The 23,217-nt window shown below is 32.9% G+C and overlaps 3 protein-coding genes and 1 pseudogene across 3 annotated transcripts; 2 read left to right on the top strand and 2 right to left on the bottom strand.

Moving 5' to 3' along the window:
- Positions 1-1,177, bottom strand: part of LOC106765890 — a 4,601-nt pseudogene extending 3,424 nt beyond the window's left edge.
- Positions 1,178-3,771: 2,594 nt separating this feature from the next.
- On the top strand, positions 3,772-4,476 carry LOC111240493 (putative UPF0051 protein ABCI9). The gene is made up of 2 exons (XM_022783804.1): positions 3,772-3,904; positions 4,006-4,476. Exons 1-2 carry the CDS (start codon positions 3,857-3,859, stop codon positions 4,222-4,224), a joined length of 267 nt encoding a protein of 88 aa, XP_022639525.1. The 5' UTR covers positions 3,772-3,856; the 3' UTR covers positions 4,225-4,476.
- A 1,059-nt stretch (positions 4,477-5,535) lies between these two features.
- Positions 5,536-10,087, top strand: LOC106765838 (protein PHOX1). Its single transcript, XM_014650595.2, has 3 exons — positions 5,536-8,486; positions 8,591-8,830; positions 9,687-10,087. The coding sequence occupies exons 1-2, from the start codon at positions 6,473-6,475 to the stop codon at positions 8,737-8,739; spliced, it is 2,163 nt and encodes a 720-aa protein (XP_014506081.1). The 5' UTR covers positions 5,536-6,472; the 3' UTR covers positions 8,740-8,830; positions 9,687-10,087.
- Positions 10,088-10,485: 398 nt separating this feature from the next.
- On the bottom strand, positions 10,486-21,961 carry LOC106768259 (F-box/LRR-repeat protein 14). Its single transcript, XM_014653306.2, has 16 exons — positions 21,815-21,961; positions 20,990-21,296; positions 20,779-20,907; positions 20,464-20,671; positions 19,973-20,119; positions 19,470-19,544; positions 18,495-18,566; positions 18,185-18,256; positions 17,845-17,916; positions 17,656-17,727; positions 16,878-16,949; positions 16,254-16,325; positions 12,926-13,069; positions 12,093-12,164; positions 11,231-11,377; positions 10,486-10,989 (listed from the first exon to the last, which is right to left on the bottom strand). Exons 2-16 carry the CDS (start codon positions 21,191-21,193, stop codon positions 10,805-10,807), a joined length of 1,743 nt encoding a protein of 580 aa, XP_014508792.1. The 5' UTR covers positions 21,194-21,296; positions 21,815-21,961; the 3' UTR covers positions 10,486-10,804.
- Positions 21,962-23,217: the final 1,256 nt, after the last annotated feature.

Below are 23,217 nucleotides of genomic sequence, written 5' to 3'. Positions count from 1 at the left end.
GTATAAGCCCATGCAGGAAAAAAGAACAACTCTTTTTGCTTGTAAATAACTGCAAGTCTTGATACAGTCATAGATAGTTCTGGAAATCCATCAACCAGAAGAATGACGAGTGAATAAAACAACGAACCCATGTAATAATTCCCATGGACCACATCAACAGCCATTCGTGTTCGAATGAAAACAGTCATTGCTACAAATGCAACGATGACAAGCTGCATGGATAATGAATGCAACTTGAGAAAGTTGGGTATAGTTATCATGATAGAAAGGCATGAAAGTGAAAAGAAAAACCTATAGAGTACCTGTGTTGACTTGAATACATAGACAAAAGAGTTTCTTTTCATTAGAAGAATTTCCCTCATGATGCAAGCCTTAAATAATTCCCATTTTGATAATGAGTACTTTTTAGATACAAGGGCATTTTTGTGGCTATGAGGCTTATCAAACGGCTTCAAGAGCTCCTCCTCCAACTTTTTACCTAAAGGGCTATCCTTAAATTTCTCAATCAACCGGTCAATCGAAACTTAACTGTAAGGTTTTTCTGTGCTACTCCAATACTGTGCTTGATCTTTCTTCGAGATAACCTGAATTTTACAAGTATTTCACATCATCAAATTCTAAAAATATCATGTTAGAAACGGAGGTATTCAGTTAGGCTGCACATACTTCCTGAAGAAAGTCAGCAGTGCCTTTTCTTTGAGGACATTTATAGCCACAATCCTTCAAGAACTCAAGTATGCAATCCCGTGGACCGTGGTACACAATTTTTCCTTCTGCCATTAAGATAATATCGTCAAAGAGATCAAAGGTCTCTGGTGCTGGTTGAAGGAGTGAAATTAATGCAGTGGCATCTGTGATATGCACTAGATGCTGAATACAAGAGATAATCTGGAAAGTAGTGGAATTGTCTAAACCATTGGATATTTCATCCATAAATAGTGCTTTTGTTGGTCCAACAATCATCTCTCCTGTATAACATTCCAGAATCAGGAGCAGTCACCTCGTACATCAATTAATGCTCTAAAATATAGTGCGTCGGTAATCAGTCGGGTGTCCAGATTAAGTGATTTAAGTTGTGTCAACCTTGACAACCTTTTCAGGCCATTATCAGTTACTGTAGTAAATGACAGATTTAAATCTTCGAGTTTATTTAAACCTGGATAAAAGCAAGAACCACCTAATCAATACATGCATGCATTTTATGTATTGTGAGTACAATTCTCCAACACCACACTGTGTGATGTAGATGTAACAACAAAAAACCTACACAAAATAGATAAATTTCATATTTTGACAACGTTTAGTTTAAATGAATGAAGTCCTGAAACCATATAATGTTTTGAATTAAATTAAAATCACTCATATTTGGGTAACTCAAGCGATTTCTAAAATTTATCTTCCAATGGATAATACAACAGTATATGATCACATTCCAAGACAGTCTCAGATTTAATGCAATAATGCTACGTTAAAGCAAACAATTTCAATTTCCTTACTAAAATCTGAAATGTACAAACTAAATCAGGTGTTATGATATTTAGAATACCTCATAGACATAGCATTAGTAAAGTCAATATTTTCTAACCATGAGTGATAAGTTTGATACAGTTTACAAAAGAAGGTAGTCAGTACAGTTGTAATCAAATAACTGTGACCAGGGAGTTTTTGGAAAGTGGAAAAGGTAGGAGAACTCTCAGATTTGCTTTTGTTTTTGGTATCACTCCAAAAGACCTCTTATTAATAAAGGTATCTTATGTGTATATAAACTCATAATCATTTCTCATTTTTTCTTATGTAAGACTTTATTTGTACTCAATATTACCACGTTGGTAGAACTCTTCTGTTCTCTTTCTAATAAGACATCCAAGAATTTGTCTTGGAATTCTCTAGTAAATTCTGGATACCTATGAACGAGCCATAACCAAGAATATAGTGACATATCAATAGTTTAATTTGAATTTGGTCTGCCAAAAATCTCAAATATATATATATATATATACACATTTTAAACACAATGTTAAGGCTAAATGCTAGCTTAAATCCCCACGACAATTTTATAAGTGCAATTAAGATATTCAAGTTGGAATAGGCAAAGTTTCACATGGATCTTACCATCTCAATATTTATTGTCTAATAAGATAGGTGGGTTTGAATCATCAAATTATGCCATCAACATTTAATGTGGTAAGCTTCTTCAAACCTGTAAGTAGAAAGAAATACCCAGGAATGTATAATGTGGAAAACAGAATAAAAGTCATGAACTTATTCGGATAGGATTTATCAGTAGATAGTTTCACATGCATCCCCACTAACAAAAGACAAAAAAAAAGTTGTAGAAAAAGTTATAGAAACCAATCCAAGACAGGCAATCTTCCTCTAACTCGTAAATATTTACAAGTACCATTCAACCAAAGTTTCTACAAAGATTTCAGGAGAAATATTGCGGCATGTGCAATTTTAAAGTTTGTGTGGTGTATTTGCTGAAGAAAAATACCATATTTATCTCTGCATATTTTATTCGGATATTACATATTTTACATAATATTTTAGTATATTTAAAATTAATTCACTTTATTTATTTTTTTATAATAATAACTAAAATTTTCAAATATTTTACTAAATATTATTATAAAAATAATAATTAAAATGTAAAGTGTTAACTTATAATTGAATAAACAAATAAATTAAACTTCTAAAACATTACACATTACAAATATAATTGGACACTATTATTGTTTTTTTAAACATCAAATTGTCATCATCTATGATTTGAAATAAAAAATAATTATAATAAATCAATAATAAAAAATGATAAAAATTATTATTAGTGAATTATAAGTCAATTTATCTCTAATTTAGTTTCAATATTTCTAACCAGTAAGTTAGGCAAATCATTCCATTTCCATCTAACAATTTTGACATCTTTAAAACGAAGAGTAATTGATTTCACTTTGGAATCTAACAATTTACTCTTTGGAATAAATGGATCTTACTCAGTCTCTCTTTATATATCAATATATAATTTCAAATATCATTACTTAAATTTATTAATTATTATATGTTAAGTAAACATATAAATTAATTTTTCATTCAATAATTATTCAATGAGAATTATAAATTTGTTTTTTTTATAATTTTAAATTTTAACTTTACAATTTTATTTTATTTGGATAATCAATTCAAATAATTTTTCTAGTATTCCACTGGTCATTACGATATTATTAGTCAAGAAAAGATAAGCAAAAATTTACATAAGATTTACATTATTATTTAATTTTTTTTTATATTTATGAATATAAAAAACTAAAATTATATAAATAATGGATAAATACATATATTATTTTTTATATTTTTGGCCTAGTTAAGATTCTCCTCATGTAATATTATTAGGACTGGGCATAATTAATGTAACTGTACTGAACTTTAATTTATCTATATTTTTTTTATACTATAAAAACTAAACTACTTGTACTAAAAACTAAGTTATATCATTTTTTAGTTCGGTTTACAGGAACTGAACTTTTGCATTTGTAGTTCAGTTAACTTTATAAACTGAATCTTGAATACTCATTATTAAAGATTATGTCACCAGGTGTATTTTTTTGTTGTAATTGAACTATAAACGGGTTGACATTTTTTTTTGATGCATTCAATTATTATTTACACATTATCTATAAATTAAAAATTGTATTATGTATACAAATGTATAAAGAAATATAATATTTTATTATACATATTTTATTTAATCTTATAATTATAATTCAAATCGGTTGGACATTCCAGGAACTGTTATAGAGGCCTGGTTCAGGTTCTCTCCAAGGCGGACAATGCGAGAAACTCATCGCAGTGTGACTCCATGCTTATTGGGGACAATGCAGCTGCCAATACCTATCCTTACATTCAGGTGTGTAGTAGCATTTTCTTTTGTCTTTCTTTATTTTCTCCCTGCTTTCATATCTGCCATGATACTTTTATTTTGCTAAAGCAATCACGATTACTTTGTAGGTGAAAAATCCAACGGCAAGAATTGAACATGAAGCCAGTACATCTAAAATTGAAGAAGATAAACTGTTCTTTTTTCAGCAAAGGGGAATAGACAAGGAAAAAGCAATGAACGCAATGATCTGTGGCTTTTGCCATGATGTCTTGGAAGAGCTTCCTCTTGAATTTCGTTATGAGACGAAGCAATTCATGAGCTTGAAGCTTGAGGGCTGGGTAGGTTAAACAGTTTGTTAAGCACATTATTTGGAATTTGTTCTTGAAGTTGTACAAGACCATAGAGGTGCTGCATTCCGAAGGATGTGTACATGCTCTGTATATAGATGTTGTCTTCAAGTTTACCACAAAAGGGTCCTCAAGCATTACCAATTTTCTACCTTAATAAGTTATCACTGAATCCTATAATTTTGTTTTGTGGATTTACTGTGAATTACCAGTTGTTTAATATGACTCAGTGTTTTAGAGGTATTGACAGTCTATCTGTTAGTATCATGGCTTCAGCAGGTATAGGTGGTACAAATTCCAAGTCCTCATAATTATTTTAAAAAAAAACTATTTGTTCAATGCATATAATAAACTTAATTGTAATTAGTTAGGCCATGACTGCAATTCATTTTGCCTGCAAAGTTCAGAGATCACGAGGTAGTGGTTTCATACTAATGCTACTTTTGATGATATTTATTTATTTTTAGAGATATAATAATATTTTTAATTCAAAATCTCGAAATGTGATTTATTTATGAATTTTTTTCATACATGATATTTAATTTTATTATTTTTATCTAATGTAATACTTAATTTATATTTATAATTAAGAATTATTATACGAATTAATACTAATTATTATAGTAATTATAATACGAATTAATACTTCATTTTATTATTTTTTCCTTGAATGTTGATTTTGAAGTTTTAGTTTGATCCAAATAAGCATAAAAAAGGATTAATTATAAAAGATTACTTGTGGTATTGTCTTTCTAATTCTTTATTTAGTGTAAGAGTTGTGAAGAATGACTTAGATGAGTTGTACAAGATTCACATTTAAGTCTTATTGAATGAAAAAAAATGAAGTTATTACTTTAGAGGGAAGCAAGCATATGCGGTGTGCAGTGGTACAACACATCAAAACCAACACCAACGTAGTTATTACCAGCTTTTCTTTTTCTATCTCCCACGATGCTTTTTCACTTTTTCTATCTCTCACTCTCACTCCCACCTCTAATTTTTTTATTTTTTTTATAAAATTACAATAAAACCAAAATTACCTAGAAATGTAAAACAATAGATTTTAGAATGATGTTTTTTTTTTTTAATTTATGTTAGTGGGCTATAATTTGATCGTCTTATTCATTTATTCTTATATTGTCATGATTTTTGTTCTACTTGTATTCGTTTGCTTGTCTTTTTACCGTGTTTTCTTCTACGACATTGTTTTGTATTTGATTTTTAGTTATTTTATCTCCGTTGCTATCTGTCTATATAACAGTGGTTATTTCGTTCTGAGTATGTTTTGTTGCTTTGGTTTACAATTGAATTGAATGTTTACTTACTAAGGTCATATTTTTGACTGAAAATCGTACCAAAATTGGAAATCATTATTGCTAATTAAACTGGATGAGGAAAGTAACAATGGTACACTTTATGTGAAAACTTGTAGTTGTTGACGCTTCCCATGATTATGAAGGTTGTCAATTAATGGTTACTTCATTAGCATCAGAGGAATATAGAATGGACCCACCATATACAAAAATAAAGAAAAAGAAAAATACTTTGCCATGAGATATCAGATTCTGAGTTCAGTTAAGAAGCTCACGTTATGTGATTTCTTTTTTGACAAATGCTTTGGTGGCGTTAACGTGAAGGCTATGAAAAACCATTCTCCCACATTACAAAACAACGTCAACAACACCACTTGCTTTTCTTCCATTTCAAACTTCCTTGCTGTTACATTGTGTTCTGGTTTTCCTTGTAGTTGCAAAGTTTGAAGCTTTTTCCCATAACTCGTTACCCAGATAAGTTTATTTATCTTCCCAAATTCTGGGTTTTCTTTCACCTTTTCTGAAGTCTGTCCGTGAAATAGATTTGTATTCGCTCAAACAAATAATAATTGAGAGAGATGGATACGTCTGTGTTGAATGAATGAGTCACTCGAACCATTATGGTAAGAGGACAACCCAGTCAATTTTCATTGTCACCATTTTGAGATTTTGAACTTGTTCCAATTAAAAATTTTTTCTTCAACTTTCACATGGGCTTCACATAGGAGGCTATGCTTTATCAACTTGGTTATGTTGTTGTTATGTTATCCACCATTTCCTTGAGTTTTGGATGATGCCATGTTAATTATATCTGAAGGTCTCTCATGTTAGATTGCCTTTATATTTGTTTTCTTTTTGGAATACTCTGTTATTTGTTTTATTGTGTTCTTGGTTTGACTGGAATAAATTGAGTTGTGTTGTGTAAGAGTGGGAAAATGAGAAAGAAAACAAAGCAAGTAGGAGAAGTAAGGGACGATAGTAAAATGGGAGATAGCAGTCCCAAAGCATATGATAATGATACTATGGTGTTCATTTCCATGTCTCAAGAATTGAAGAATGAGGGAAACAAGCTGTTCCAGAAGAGGGATGTTGAAGGAGCAATACTAAAATATGAGAAAGCCCTGAAGTTACTTCCGAGAAATCATATTGATGTGTCCTATCTGCGGAGCAACATGGCTGCATGCTATATGCAGATGGGGGTCAGTGAGTTCCCAAAGGCTATTCATGAATGTGATTTGGCTCTTGAAGTGACACCCAAATATAGTAAAGCACTGTTGAAGAGAGCAAGGTGCTATGAAGCTTTAAATAGGCTGGATTTAGCTCTAAGAGATGTCAGCACTGTTCTAAAGATGGAACCAAATAATGTCATAGCATTAGAGATCTCAGAAAAGGTGAAAAATGCACTTGAGGAGAAAGGATCGAGAGTTAACGATACAATAATTGAGTTGCCTCCAAATTATGTCGAACCTCCTAGTCCTTTGACTCCAGAAAAGATAGTGAAAGAGAATATGCGCAAGAATAAGGGCTATACGGAGGAAAAGAAGGCTCCTAATGACAAACTTCTAGAAAGGAAAACTGAGGAGAAGAAGACTGAGGACAGCATTGTGGTTGTTGAGAAGAAGACCAACACATCCAAGAAGAAGAAGGCCAAGGAAAAGAATGATGAGAAGAAGGCTGATATAAAGGAGGTTATAGAGGAAGGAAGTAATGGTAGAAAGGAACATGTTCCTAACAAAACAGTTAAACTTATTTTTGGTGATGATATAAGATGTGCTGAACTTCCTATCAATTGTAGCCTCTTCCAGTTAAGAGAAGTTATTCAAGATCGATTCTCGAGCCTAGGAGCTGCTCTTGTCAAATACAGGGACCAAGAAGGTGATTTAGTCACAATCACTTCTGATGATGAATTAAGAACGGCTGAAATAGGATCTCATAGTTGTATCAGACTGTACATAGTAGAAGCCACTCCTGAGCAGGATCCACTTTTTGAGAAATTTAAAGTGAAGGAGGGGGAAGTTGTTGGCATTAACATTGCAGTTGAGAATGGCTGTGTGGGAAAAGCAAATGGAATTGATAGCTCTTCTTGCATTGAGGATTGGATAATTCAGTTTGCAAAATTGTTCAAGAACCATGTTGGTTTTGAGTGTGACAGATATTTGGATTTTCACGAACATGGTATGAAGCTATATTCCGAGGCTATGGAGGAGACAATTACAGGCGAAGAAGCACAAGGCCTATTTGACATGGCTAGAGATAAGTTCCAAGAGATGACTGCTCTTGCATTGTTCAACTGGGGAAATGTTCATATGTCTAAGGCAAGGAAAAAGATATATAAAACAGAAGACTCTTCTAAAGACCATCTATGCGAACTGATCAAGAGTTCATATGAATGGACGCTGGAAGAGTATTCAAAGGCAGAAGAAAAATATGATGCAGCCATTAAAATTAAGTCAGATTTTTATGAAGGATTTTTGGCTCTGGGGCTACAGAAGTTTGAGCAAGCAAAACTCTTGTGGTATTATGCACTCAATAGTAATGTAGACTCATTAACATGGCCTTCCGCTGAGGTTCTCCATCTTTACAACAATGCTGAAGAAAATATGGAGAAAGGAATGCATATATGGGAAGAATCTGAAAAGCAGAACTTGAGTAAAATGTCTGATTCAAATTATTCTATATTGGATTTGCAGAACATGGGGTTGGATGGGGTTTTTGAAAGTATGTCCTCAGAAGATCTTGCAGCACAGGAGGCACATATGAGGTCTCAAATAAATCTCCTATGGGGTACCATTCTCTACGAACGCTCAATTGTGGAGTTCAAATCAGGGCTACCTATGTGGCATGAAACTCTTGCGGCTTCAGTTGAGAAATTTGAACTTGCAGGAGCTTCTCCAACAGATATAGCTGTAATTTTGAAGAATCACTGTTCAAATAATACTGCAGTAGATGGTATGTTTTCAAGACACTAGAAACTTTTTTACTGGCTGGTTTTGCCTTTAAAATTGACATAGCTAATACTATAGATTAATATATGTTAACTTTTTCACTGGCAGGTCTTGCCTTCAAAATTGATGAAATAGTACAGGCATGGAAGGAGATGTACAAAGCTAAAATGTGGAAGAGTGGATTTCCATCATTTCGTTTGGAAGCCTTATTCAGAAGGCGAGTTTCAAAAACTTATCATGCCTTTGAGCTTGCATGAGTTGAATATGTTTCTTCAAGTACTTGAAGATTGAAACGGTCAACAGTCACCAAGGCTGCTTCTGTGCCTGAAATGCTATTGTCATCAGAAGGTAACTGGTTAATTACTTATATATGTTTATTTATGAAACGAAATAGCCAATTAGAAATGAAACCGAAGATATACTTATCTTGCATATTGCAATTCACATCCCACTTTCCTGTCCAGCAAAAGCCATTTAGAAGCTTTTCATTCTTTCAACGCTATACATGTCATTGTCTGTAATAAATTCAAGCAATCCTCTGCTATTACCCAAAAGTCAAATTGACCGCCTTGATAACTGTACAATAAATAAATAGTTGCAATAATTGTTCAAATGCTACAAATTCCACTTAAATTCATCACCAGTAGCAACTTTTGCAATATAAGATTCAGTATATGTATGAATTGAAAACACTATTGAAAAAGGAGTAGATACTTATGTCAAAAGAAACACACTGCATATATCATATCTCACTCAACCATCACCTTCATGCTTATTTCTCGACCCCACACACATCTTTATAGTCTTTGGAATTTGCAGTTATTAATCACCATGACTAGTCATTAATCACCATGGATTTTAGATGTTTCTTATCTTATAATGAATGTTGTTATCATGAGTATACACTGCAATTTGTACTGTTGTCGTAGTTTATGACCCTGTTTGTCTTAGTAGAGGGACCCATTATTAAATAACTAGATACATTGAAGTTCTCCAATCTGGTCCTAGAATCACATCGTGTTGTAATAATGATGATTGCCATTCCACAGCAACTTAATGCTCGTAGAAAAAGCTTTAGTTATCTACATGGTTGTCATAGCTTAATTATATTATTTAGTCCCCCTTGAGTTCTTTTTGTGCTTACTGTGTTGATAATATGATTATCGTCATGTTTGATGACAACCTTGGTTTGTCTATGCTGCAGGTTAATCATACAGCTTTTATAAGAATTTGGGTTCACCAATATACTAGAGATATTCTTTCAATGGTGTTTAAATTTCCAAAAACACAAGGGTCTAGAAGTTCTTTACACCTTGGAAAGATGGCGTTTCAGGAATTACCTTTTACTTAGTTTCTGCTTTTGCTCATTTTTCTCGCCCTTCATTTAATTGGTAGATTTGTAGGATGTTAAATTTGTACCAAAAGCAAGCAGCGGGAGATGCATGTTCCTTTTTCTTGTTATTTATCGATGTGTAATCTACTCAGGGTAGTCTCTTTCTGAAAGAGTTTTCCTCCTACTTTGTTAAACTTACCTGTTGTAGTGCATTTTCTACTTAAAATATCACAGATACATATATGTTTTTAATTTCTTCAAGAATGTTTTAATTCTGATTGATCAATGGTACCGATGAACATGATTGATTAAAAAAATATTCTTTAAATATTAAACTTATTTTTTCCCAGAAGTATGTTATTCTTGTTACTTTCAAAGAATATTATGCATTGTAAAATCTGAGTTCATACTTTGGAAAAAAATTCACCCACTTACTAGTCCATAGTTCTGAATTAAGTGACATGCAACTTGATTAACTCATTATTAAGTTATGCGTGCTAAAAGACTGACATCGAATAACTCATAACAAGCAGAATTCTATTTTCGCTCAGAGTTGTAATTCCAACATTGCCGTGCTCGCGGCCTGAGACATTGTATGACAATGACATAATAAAATGAATCATAAAATATGGAATGCATCCCACAAACATCATATATAAACATTAGTGAGTAACTAAAAGCCAGTAACAATTCATCACTTTACGGATACAGTAATGAGCATCATCACTCTGGTCCAAACATAGACATACATGAGCATATGCACAGACAATATAGATAGCCCCATCAGGCATCTAAATCCAGGAGAGAAAGGGAAAAAGAAAGATATATGCACAATTATTCTTAGACGGGAAAATACAAACATGCAAAATAAGGCATAATTACATTCTTGCATGCTAATTTTATGTACATTTTTCTTAACTATTCAAACAGTGGCCATAAATATGTACAGAGAATTGTTCACCAGATAGATAACATAATTCTCTCCTGGTTTATTCTGGCCGAAAGCTTATCAAATTTGGAAGATCAGTTGACTGAAGCTTCTTAATTTCAGAAGCAGTAACCTTGCAAGACTCCAAGGTAAGACTGCGTAAATTCTTTAAAGGCTTCAGATACCGTAGTCCTCCATTGGTTATACGAGAATTTGAAACATTTAGCGATCGCAGTGCTGTCATGCCTGCATTCAGATATAAAGAAAAATAAGATTTATGGGTTAACAGAGCAAGACAAATTTGTACTTGATCCAATTACAAGGCAAGGGGAGGAAGTAAAAACCAATACAGATAATATTCTCCATCTAATTCTCATTTTTTTTTTTCATTTTCATACTTAATTATGATTGTCTGTTTCCGCCAAACAATTATTTTTGGATGAAGTTTATTGGACTATATAATGCAATGAAGTGAAGCAGAAAATACCAGATATCAATTCCAAAGTTTTATCTGTCAAGTTGCAATTCTGGGACAGGTTTAGCTGTGTCAGGGAGACAATTTCTCTTATATTTTTTACGCCATCATCAGTTAATCCTCCGCCACATATTTCAAGGGATTGCAAGTTCTTGAATGCTGCAAGATGGAGAACAAAATAGGAAGTAAAATTTAAGCCGGCAAGATAACCAGTAATCTTAGCACAGGGTTGTAAACCCGTATTTTCCCATTATTTTTAATCAGTGCTCATTTCTAACAATACAAAACAAATGAAAAAAAGGTGAGTTGGTGTAGAATGGTGTTCCCAAGTAGTACTACCTCCATATATGGGTGTTTGCTCTCAAAGTATAGGCGTAAAGAAATGAGCATGGATTTATTGCAGATTCTACTAAGCAAATGGCGTCATTAATTAAGCTAGCTAAAAGAAGAGAAATTAAAACATACACACACATATAAAGAAACCAAATGTTCTATTTTACATCAATTCTAGAGGGGAATAGGTAAAATAAGATTGCCATCAAGGTCTACAGCCAGAGATGATTCAACATCAAATTTGTAAGTATAAGTGAAAACGTCATGAAAAGTAAAGACTTCCACTAACAGTATATTTCACTGCTTGTTTCTCCAGTTAAGCAATTTTAAATTTATTTTCTTGACTGATTACATTTTCGTGAAAAAATCAAAGTGTGCGGCCTACGTGATAATCATCAAATTCCCTAAAAAGAAAATGGCAAGAACCCCAATTATTACTGATGTACTTCAATTTCAAATGTAGACTACTCAGTTATATCTCACAAATTAACAGAGTCAACTATCAATTAGGTAGGTTAAAAAAATATAATGTTAGTCATACATCGCAAATATGCAGTTCCATGGTCTGAAATGTGTGCTCCAAAGAGATCCAATGTTACCAATCCACTCAGACCTGTTAAAGAAAATTCCAATGAGACAGCTCAAATACAAGCAAAATTAATCACACAGCCACAAATAGAAAAGGATCAATACCCCCTACTTTTTTTAAATATTTATTTTAATATAACAAACCATCATTGACGGAGGATTTTAAAGGGCAGAAAGATGCCGTGAACCCCCAAATATTTTAAAATTCTAATTTTTTTAAAATATACGTATGTAAGAATGAGAATTAAATTAGGAGGATTTCCAATCTATTTTAACTCACGTCATTTATGTTTAATAAATATTAAAACAAAATCAATTATAATAAAAAATAAAAACTGATGTAATTACGTCAATTAAGCTCCTCTGTCAATTTCCTCTTAAAACTTTCAAATTCTTTACGAATCAAATAAATTCATTTGCAATATCCTTTGGCTCCAAACTCGCCAACTAAAATATAAATTTCACCCAAAAAAAAAATCCAAAATTTCCTTTTCTTCAAACCCTAATATCCCATTACTGAGTCCTTTTATATGTTTACCAAATTTCCACTATATTTCTGACATCTAAAGTTTTAAATATTCCATATCCTAAATCATCAGTAATAAATCCCCAACTGTTTGAATAGAAAGTAAGATTTGAGGATTTCAGGTTTTAAAATTAGAGGGACCTGATTTGTCTGGAAATATTCTTGGGAAACTAAAATCACAAAGTCTAAACTAGAGGGATAAAGGTGTAGTTAAGCCCAAAGAAAAAAAAAAGTGGATAAGTGAAAGCAAACATGCTTACCGATAAGATTTGAAAGCCCGTTGTCGGTAATCAGTCGGGTGTCCAGATTAAGTGATTTAAGTTGTGTCAACCTTGACAACCTTTTCAGACCATTATCAGTTACTGTAGTAAATGACAGATTTAAATCTTCGAGTTTATTTAAACCTGGATAAAAGCAAGAACCACCTAATCAACACATGCATGCATTTTATGTATTGTGAGTATAGTTCTCCAACCACACTGTGATGTAGATGTAACAACAAAAAACCTACACAAAATAGATAAATTTCATATTTTGACAATGTTTACTTTAAATGAATGAAGTCCTGAAACCATTTAATGTTTTGAATTAAATTAAAATCTCATAAACAGCAACCTCATCCTAGCACTGCAGGGCCAGATTGGTAACACTTACAATTTAAATTAAAAAAAAAATAAAATCACTCATATTTGGGTAACTCAAGGGATTTCTAAAATTTATCTTCTAATACAACAGTATATGATCACATTCCAAGACAGTCTCAGATTTAATGCAATAATGCTACGTTAAAGCAAACAATTTCAATTTCCTTACTAAAATCTGAAATGTACAAATTGAATAAGGGGTTATGATATTTAGAATACCTCGTAGACATAGCATTAGTAAAGTCAATATTTTCTAACCATGGGTGATAGGTTTGATACAGTTTACAAAAAAAAGGTAGTCAGTACAGTTGTAATTAACAGACTATTATAAATAGTCTTATTAGGAGGTGACCAGGGAGTTTTTGGAGTGTTTTTGAAAAGTGGAAAAGTTACGAGAGACAGGTCCTCTCGAAAGACCTTAGTGTTGTACGTGATGGTTCTTGTTCTTACACCACATTGGTAGAACTGTTCTGTTCTGTTTCTAATAAGACATCCAAGAATTCGTCTTGGAATTCTCCAGTAAATTCTGAATACCTATCAAAGCCTCTTTCCTGGTTCTGTGGTAGCTGTGTGGGGCATGGTGAATACAAAAATGGAATCAAGATTGGATGGGTTTGAAAAGATGGAACAAGTATCATATGCGGTTCCAACAACAAAACAGACAAATGATGATTCGGTCACAAATGGAAGCAACGAGGGCAGCAGAGTAGGGATGACAAAAAAAATGATACCCGCAGATATTTACTATCCCAAACCCGCGGATAGCGGATATTTTAATACCCACTTATAAACAAGTCAGATGCGGTATTATACTATCTGTACCCGCGGATATCCGTTACCCGCAAAATATAAAAATAAAAATTTAATTTTTATTTTATTAATTTAAATTTAATTAAAATTAACATTAATTTATATTTTACAAGGTTAAATTTAATTAAAATTGTACTATACGAAGTATACCGATCAGAATTAATTGTCATTTATGGACAATAAACAGGTTTTAATATGTCAAATTCCCTTATTCTTTACAAAATATATTAATTTTGATTATTGGGTTTGATTGCCTAAAAATATATTGTACTAATGGTTAATCAATGAGTTTGATTGTTTAAAAATATATTGTACTAATGATTAATCAATGGTACCACAGGCTCTATAAATATAGAATTGATGTCTAGATACACTCTTCCTCTTCTATTCTATCAAATTTAGACCTTTTTATCTTTTGAACGTCACAACCTATCAAAGTGGATGACATTATCAGGAAGGATTGAAGTTCAAAAGAGAACAAAGCAAAGAAGGACTGACCCTCAGACTAATTCAACCGAAACAAAAATTAAATTTTAATTTATATTTAATTTAATTTATATTATATTATATATATTTTTGTTTTAATTTTATTTAAATTTTATTTTAATAATTTATAAAAAGAGTGTTAAGCATTTGCGGGTATCCGTGGATATCGGTAGGTTTCAAAATATCCGTGGATATTTTTTAAGCGGATATCCGTGCGAGTAACAGGTGGATTTTTTTTGTCGGGTCGGGTTGCTGGTAGGTACTATCTGTGCCCCACTCGACTCGACCCGTTGCCATCCCTACAGCATAGAGAATGAGGAGAAAAGTTCGGTAGTGTCTTCCTCAAAATGCAGAAAACTGGACATCCCTGTCTTTGCAGGAGAGGAGGCCTATGGTTGAACTGACAGACTAGAAAGATATTTTCTATTGAAAGAAGTCAGCGAGGAGGAAAGAATGCAGGTTGTCATAGTTGCTTTGAAAGGGGAAACCTTGAATTGGTTTCAGTGGTAGGAAACCTGCAATCCAAATCCTAAGTGGGAGGCATTCAAGGTGGCTGTTGTCCGCAGGTTTCAACCAACTATGCTTCAAAACCCCTTTGAAATTCTGATTGGCTTGCGACAAACAGGTTTAGAGGTTTAGTGGAAGATTATATTGAACAATTTGAACAATATGTTGGGTTGTTGAAGGGGATTCAAGAGGATTATCTGGTAGGCATCTTCTTGAATAGGTTGAAGGAGGATATCAAGGCTGAGGTTAAATTATATGAACCCACTAATCTTATTGAATTGATGAAGGCCCAGATGGTTGAGGGAAAAATCAGAGTTACAGCAACAGGGGGAACACTAAATGAAAACAGGAGCAATAATGTGTATAGGCCATATTCAATACCTAGAAGTTTCTCCAGAGATGTGGGAAATTCTGTTGTCGCAAGTAATCATAACAGAGGGAAAGGAGAGACCCAGACATAACAAGTAGCATCACTAGTCACCAGGGAGGGCACATCTACCCAGCCCATGCCTCCTCCACTTACTGAAGACTATATTCTAGAAGTATATCCAGGAAAGACCACTCAAGGTGACTTAGTTCTTATCAAATGGAAACATCTTTCAGATATTGAGAATAGTTGGGAATTTGCTGCTGCATTCATGAAGAATTTCCAAGAATTTCCAGAATTTCACCTTGAGGACAAGGTGAATCTTCATGGAGGGGTATTGATAGGTTTGATACAGTTTACAAAAGAAGGTATTTAGTACAATTGTAATTACATAACTGTAACAGACTAATATAAATAGTCTTATTAGGAGGTGAGCAGGTTTTTGGAGTGTTTTGAAAAGGGGAAAAGTTAGGAGAGACAGGTCCTCTCTTGAGTGTTGTACGTGATTGTTCTTGTTCTTACCACATTGGTAGAACTGTTCTGTTTTGTTTCTAATAAGACATCCAAGAATCTGTCTTGGAATTCTCTAGTAAATTCTGGATACCTATCAACGAGCCATAACCAAGAATATAGTGACATATCAATAGTTTAATTTGAATTTGGTTTGCCAAAAATCTCAGATATATATGTGTGTGTGTGTGTGTGTGTGTATATATATATATATATATATATATATATATATATATATATATATATAGGACTGTATCAACCAACCTGATATATACCGCAGCCCGCTATTCCCAATGTCAGTGTCCGACAGCACCAGACTTTTCAAGAGTGTGAGGCCTGAAAGAACAAATAACTAATAATTTTAAACCATAGGTGATACTTCAAATGAAATTATTAATTCCTAAAATCTCATTTTCATAACCAAAACTTTTCCCCTTCAAAAAGCATTTTGATAGAACAAATTAAGGAAATTAAAATAAAAAATATAAGCAAAACTGAATTAAAACCACCAGTCATCAGACCAAGCACTTTTAAACACAATGTTAAGGCTAAATGCTAGCTTAAATCCCCACGACAATTTTATAAGTGCAATTCAGATATTCAAGTTGGAATATGCAAAGTTTCACATGGATCTTACCATCTCAATATTTATTGTCTAATAAGATAGGTGGGTTTGAATCATCAAATTATGCCATTCAATCATTCAGCTAAAAATGGCATAAAGGTATAAAGCCTCAATGCCTCTTGTCAAATCGCCAGGCACAGATCAAGAAAACTTTGAGCTAGTGTTTTGAACTAGTGTGACAAACCTATTCAAACTTTGAAGAATGCAATTACCATTGAAATCTAACTAAAGGAAAATGGTTAAATACTTAATATAGTGCAAACCTGTCAAATTAGCAAGCCCATCATCGCCTATCCTGCAAGAATCCAGGTTCAAATACTCCAAATTTGTTAAACCTGTAAAAATAACGATGATTGATGATATTCAACATCCTAGTAGCAATAATTAGGAATATAAAAACTAGTTGTTGAAATCTCACGAGAACTTAAAAATATTAAGAGTTGGTAGAGGCTTTAGAGACCGAATGGCCAGTTTATTATGCACCTAATAATTTCCGGGTGCTTTCCAATTTTTCAGCTTCATGTGCCCATTTATATGACTTTTATTAGAAATTACAACAAGAGAGAAGGATAAGATATCATAAAAAACGGAGTTTTTACAGATTATTAACAATAATATAACTCATGTACCACACATTAATAACGACAATAATTTTCTGTGAATAATGAAAAGAGATATTTGAAGCTAAGATTAGACTTTCATACTTCCTTCATTTACAATACGTTCACTTCAAAAATTGAAGTAGTTCAATAGACATCATCAGAGTTTGAAGAACTCTTCAGGAAAATTCATAATGTAGAAAAAGTTTCTCACCTCTCTCCTTTTGGTTTGTAACAGTCAGGACAATTTGCAGATAGCAAAACATGAAGATCACATCAAGTGTTCATGTAAAACTACTGAAAGTAAAAGGAATTAAAACGCAAAGGGAAAAAGTCTGCAGAAAAAGTGTAAAAACACTAAAAAAAACGAGTTTTTATTGATTTAGAGAAGCAGCATGTGGATTAAACAGTCACTCTGATGAGATATTGATGTTTTAAGTACCTTTCAGATGAACTAAAGATGCATCGGTGATCCTGTTAAAAGCCAAGCTTAACCTCTTCAAGCTTTTAAGACCTGCAAGAAAGGGACATGCAGTAAAACCAAGAATCCAATGATTTGCCATGCTTAGAGCAAGAAGTAAGAACATGACACACTAAGTCCTCAAACTGGGTCATTTTATATCAAAATTACCAGCAATTTTCTCAAATCCATCATTGGAGAGACCACATCTGCTGAGATTTAAGCATGCCAAGGAAGCCAAGGCTGTATCATAAAAATATTATGTTAAAGATCTAACTAGGTGAATGTAACCATTGGAATACTAAGAAAATTAGTTTCCAAGTTCAAACATAGTCTTTGTCTTTAGCAGCAGTTGATTGTGTGCTGGACTAGTGAAATCCTTAATTTTCCAAATAAAATGACAGGAAGCTCATCAGTTGCAGAGTAACTTCCACAAAACAAAACAGCTGTCTAAACTTGAAAAATAAAATGAAATGCCACTTCAATGAATAAATTGAGATTCGATTTTTACCATGAATAGACTCCAAGCATGCACCAGTAATATTGCATCCTTCAACATTTAATGTGATAAGCTTCTCCAAACCTGTAAGTAGAAAGAAATACCCAGGAATGTATAATGTGGAAAACAGAATAACCTGGAGCAAACAAAGTCATGAGCTTATTCAACATACTAAAACTCTACATTGATGATAGTAATGATATGATATTTTCTTTTGAGAATGGATATTGACAACTACAGCTGCGCTCATGCGCGAAAAATAGCAGCAACAGTTATAGTATCTTAAGACACTTGTAATTGAGGAAAAACACTGGAAATATACCTCTTAAATAGGAAATCCCAATATCAGTAATACTGCTGTTGGAAATATGTAACTCCTTCAAATTTATAAGCTCTGAAACATTATATGCCAACAGTCAGTTCAAAAATACCAAGGCCTAGCTTCTTGATTCTAGAAGTAAAAAGAACTGATGGTAAGTGCAGCAATTGATTTAAGTTGCAAAACCACATGTTTCAGTATAAACTCACGGGTATATTTTGCACGTAACTGTTGAGTTTGGGTGCAATTGTCATCCCTATTCGGAAGTTATGCATTGGTGAAGGATAGGATTTTTCAGTAGATAGTTTCACATGTATCCCCACTAACAAAAGACAAAAAAAAGTTCTAGAAGTTCTTTTTATAAGAAATTTCACCCCAATCCAAGACAGGCAATCTTCCTCTAACTCGTAAATATTTACAAGTACCTCAACCCAAGGAGACAAGCGGGTGCTTAAACCAGGAACTAGTCAAATTGTAAACCTTGTGCTGTCCCATTCAACCAACCCGTCAGAGTTAAAGTTTCTAGAAGTGTAAAACAAAGATTTCAGGAGAAATATTGCGGCATGTGCAATTTAAAAGTTTGTGTGGTGTATTCGCTGAAGAAAAATACCATATTTATCTGTGCATTTCTTAATCACCTGAGCAGGCAGACACATAATAGATAGGTTTTTGTGTAAGGCTACTCTTTGGTGTTCATGATAGCTTTAAGGGGGGTTATTAGTAGAGTGAGTGGAGCGCGCAGAGAAAAAAAGCACAAAAGAAAAAATGTAGAAAGTCAAATTTGGAGAGCAATGTTCCCCCCACCCAGTTTTTGGTTATTTGCTAACTAGGAGTGAGAATAAATGCAAGAACTAGATTACAATGCTAAGAAAAAGCTATAACAAATGAACCAGACACCGTAATACTGCCTTTGTACAACATAAATAAACCTGAATTGCAATAACTATGATAAAAACCAGATCACCTTATGATCAGTACCTGAGATAGACTTCATGTCTGAATCCGTAACACATTTACAGCATCCAATATTGAGGAACTCAAGCTTTTTCAAACCTGTATTATAGAAACAGAAATTAAATCTATAACTTAGTACTTTCATAATCATGATGCATAAAAGGGAATCCTAAGTAGGATAACATTTGCTAATATCTGAATAATGAGCCCCTTAAAGAAGCTAATGAAGGTTGGGTTGACTGGTAGGATCAAATATCCTTGACCCAAAGGTCCAGGGATCAATTCCTTTTGATGGTCCTCTATTCCCCCTGCCCCCCGCGCATAAAACGATTAAATGAATTAGAACTTATCATCACCAATAAGCACAGGCAAGGCAACAGCAACCACCCCCATTAACCAATAATGATGAAAATCCATCATCACCTTAACTTTAAAGTCATGTGAGATTGGATATAAAATATCAATTAAATTAGAAATAAGTTAACTTCTTGCATATAAATGAGGCAAAAATGAAGGATAGCAGCAACCTTTAAGATNAACAAATCCACCATGAATTTCTGAACACCTCTCAAGGTCCAACTTCTCCAAATTAAATAAGTTGGAGAAAGCACGCATTCCATCAGGCTTGACACTGCTGCTCTTCCTGATACTCAAGGAATCCAAGTTTGAAAGACCTACAGAAACAAATCGGCATTCTTAATTGTTTATATTAATCAGAAAGAACACTTTAACTAATCCATTTGTTACCAAAATATTCGGAACAATTAATGTTATTCCAATCATAGCGCGCAATTCCAATTTTACATAATGTTCAATCAGGATTTCTTTTCATTATTTATACTTCTTCTACAGCCATTATAAGGAAAAATAACATTAATTAATCTAAGAATAATTATGCAGGGTATACCACAAGCAAAGACAGAAAATTTCCTTTAACTAATTTGAATGATTTGTATGTTCAAAAAATAACTATACGTGTTCTGGTCAGAAAAACTGATCATAAGAATAGTAACTCTACCACTTATGTGCTTGAGCCCATATTCTGAAAATTGATCACAGTAATTGAGAGTCAATGCTTGAAGGTTTGAGCAATCCTTTAGGAGTACTAGTCCATTATCTGTCACCTGAGACCCAGAAACATCAACTGAAAGTAAAGACAACCCTTGGGAAGAGATGATATCCATCCAATTATCATCCACTCCACTATATTCACCCAGGTCAATATCCTGCCATGCAGAACAACAAATACGGTCATCTTTGTAACAGAAATTTGTAAGCAGAAAAGTGGGATCAAGGCAACGCTTCCAATTTCACCAAGCATCTAAAACAGTACCTGAAGAGCACAATCTCGGAAAGCTTCGAGAGAAGCTTCTGTCAGGCAGTGAGAATCAACCAATTCATTGAAGATCTGCTGGCTAATGTCTCTTGGAAGAATAGAAAAGGATTCGTATTTGTGAAAATCCTATTATAACTCAAAACATGTGAATCAAGTGACCATGTAAGATAAAAAAATAACAAAATCAAAACAAACAAAAAACATGCACCTCCCGTATCCTATTTATGCACAAATCCATGAGAGAGGGACAGGTTCCCCCTCCGGGACATTGACATTGATTGGACTTGGAACGTAAACTCCTGGACCTCGACCATTTTATGCTGCCACTTCTACAATACCTTCCCGAAATTCCTCTATGTAAATCATCTTCCACCACGTGTTGATCTCTCTTCCTAGAACAGATACCCCCCATCACTCAATTGCCGATAGATACCCTGGGATCACATACCCATATAAAATATGCTGAAGAAAGTCAAGCTCCCATCCCACTTCAACGATTTTCTGGTGTTGTTGGACTGAAATGCATGAACAAACAAATAAAATAAATAAAACAAACCCTGTCAAACTAACCACAGTTAATGTTTTGGGAGAAGAAGTCATTGCAGAATTACTCATATGGATGATTGATCCTTGATCACGCAACCAAACCACACAATTAATTTCGACCAAACAGAATAATATCAAACCCACAAAACACTAACAGTAACAAAAAAAAAACACTTAGTTTAACTTCTACGGCAACTGAAACTAATTTATTGGTACTACTACAGTGACCATCAGGAAGAGAAAAAAAAAAAAAAAGGAAAACATTGAAGAAAAAACTACTTCACAATCAACATGACTCCCCTGTTATTATTATTATCATTTAAATTGTATTAGTGTACAGAAGCAGAGACGGAACCTCTCTTTCAGGAGAAGATAAAGTGATCTTAAGGTTTATCAATTTTTGGACATTATTGGAAGCACAGAATACAACAAAAAACAGAAACAAGAAGAAAAAAGTGATAGTGTTGAGTTAGGTTTGATGAGAGACCTTTGAAACGAAAAACAAAGAGAAGATGGAGTGTGTAACAGAATGGCTACTGAGAAGGATTTTGTTGAGAGGGATAGAATTAGAGAAGAGAAAAGAAGAGAAGAGAATAGAAAAAAGGCGTGAGGAAGTGAAGCAGGAGAAAAGGAGGGTGAGAAATGACACGTGGCAGTAAGAGCGAAGTGAGAGAGTGTAGAGATAAGAATAGAAGAGAAGAGTGGGGTCATACTCATGCATGCGGGTCCCACGTCCGCCCCTTCCGCTCTCTCGGTCTTCCTCTTTCTTCTTTTTATTATTCCAAAATCCCAAATAATTATATATAATAAATTTATTTAATGTTTATAATAGTTATTTTAAAAATATGTTAAAATTTTCCAATTAACAATATAGTTTTATTTGATTTTAAAATTTAATAACTAGTTTATGAGAAAACTACCAACTAGCTATTGAATTTTCAACTAGTATAGTCATTATAAATGTTATTTTTTATTTATTCTTTAGAAAATAATACACATTAGGAAGTGTAGCTTCAAATGCAAGAATGTCTCCTAATATCATGATCTTCCTACAAACCCATGATAAAATCAAAGTTTAGATTTTCAATCCAAATTCAATGAACCATGAACAATGATGCATCAAATCAGCTTTTGGTCTCACTCAATGCTTTATACTGCAAATTTCAATTCCTCGAAAGGTCAAACTTTCAAACTCTTGATTATGATCTTCCTTGTTTTTTTTTTATGGAATCTTTTAAGTTTTTGTATTGATCATTAATATTAGATAAACAAAAAATACTTAATAATTCTTAAAACTTATTGATGGTTTTAGATGTTACTATTACTTTTCTTTACTATCATAAAAAAATTATTAATTAATTATATTTGAATCTTGATAATAAAAAAAAGAGTCACTTTCCAAAAGGTTAAAGAAAAAGTCAGAAAATATCAACTAAATTTCATTTGTTTTGTTATATAAATCATTATTAATCTGTGTGATTAAGCTTGTTTACACCCTTGCTTGGATACTAATGCTTGTAATTAACGCTAAGCTACTATTAAACATTTATTTTCACATAAGCACCAGAAAACATCTCAGTCAGCGTTAACTTGACAGAAAATAATGATAAAATAAAGAGTGAATAATCCAAATAATGTGATTGAAACTTTGAAATTATAGTACATATGAAGCCTCCTTTAATCCTTCATACTATTTTAATTTGGATTAATTTTTCTATAGCAATTAACTAATTAAAAAGTTGACAGAAGGAAGTTACATCTAGTTTTATACATATATTTAATATTATTTCAATTGGTGTGTATATATATATATATATATATATATATATATGTATATATATATATATATATATATATATATTTTTATTAAGCGTGTTATGGAAACCAATG

The sequence above is a fragment of the Vigna radiata genome, chromosome 7 (genome assembly GCF_000741045.1).
Source record: "Vigna radiata var. radiata cultivar VC1973A chromosome 7, Vradiata_ver6, whole genome shotgun sequence".
Lineage (NCBI taxonomy): Eukaryota > Viridiplantae > Streptophyta > Magnoliopsida > Fabales > Fabaceae > Vigna > Vigna radiata.
The sequence above is the reverse complement of the archived record's forward strand: the minus strand, read 5'-3'. Positions and strand labels throughout refer to the sequence as shown.

Coding starts and splice junctions, on each gene's coding strand:
- LOC111240493 (XM_022783804.1), top strand. CDS start 3,857: ATGCTTATTGGGGACAATGCAGCTGCCAATACCTATCCTTACATTCAG. Junction 3,905..4,005: donor ATACCTATCCTTACATTCAG/GTGTGTAGTAGC, acceptor ATTACTTTGTAG/GTGAAAAATCCAACGGCAAG.
- LOC106765838 (XM_014650595.2), top strand. CDS start 6,473: ATGAGAAAGAAAACAAAGCAAGTAGGAGAAGTAAGGGACGATAGTAAA. Junction 8,487..8,590: donor AAATAATACTGCAGTAGATG/GTATGTTTTCAA, acceptor TTTCACTGGCAG/GTCTTGCCTTCAAAATTGAT.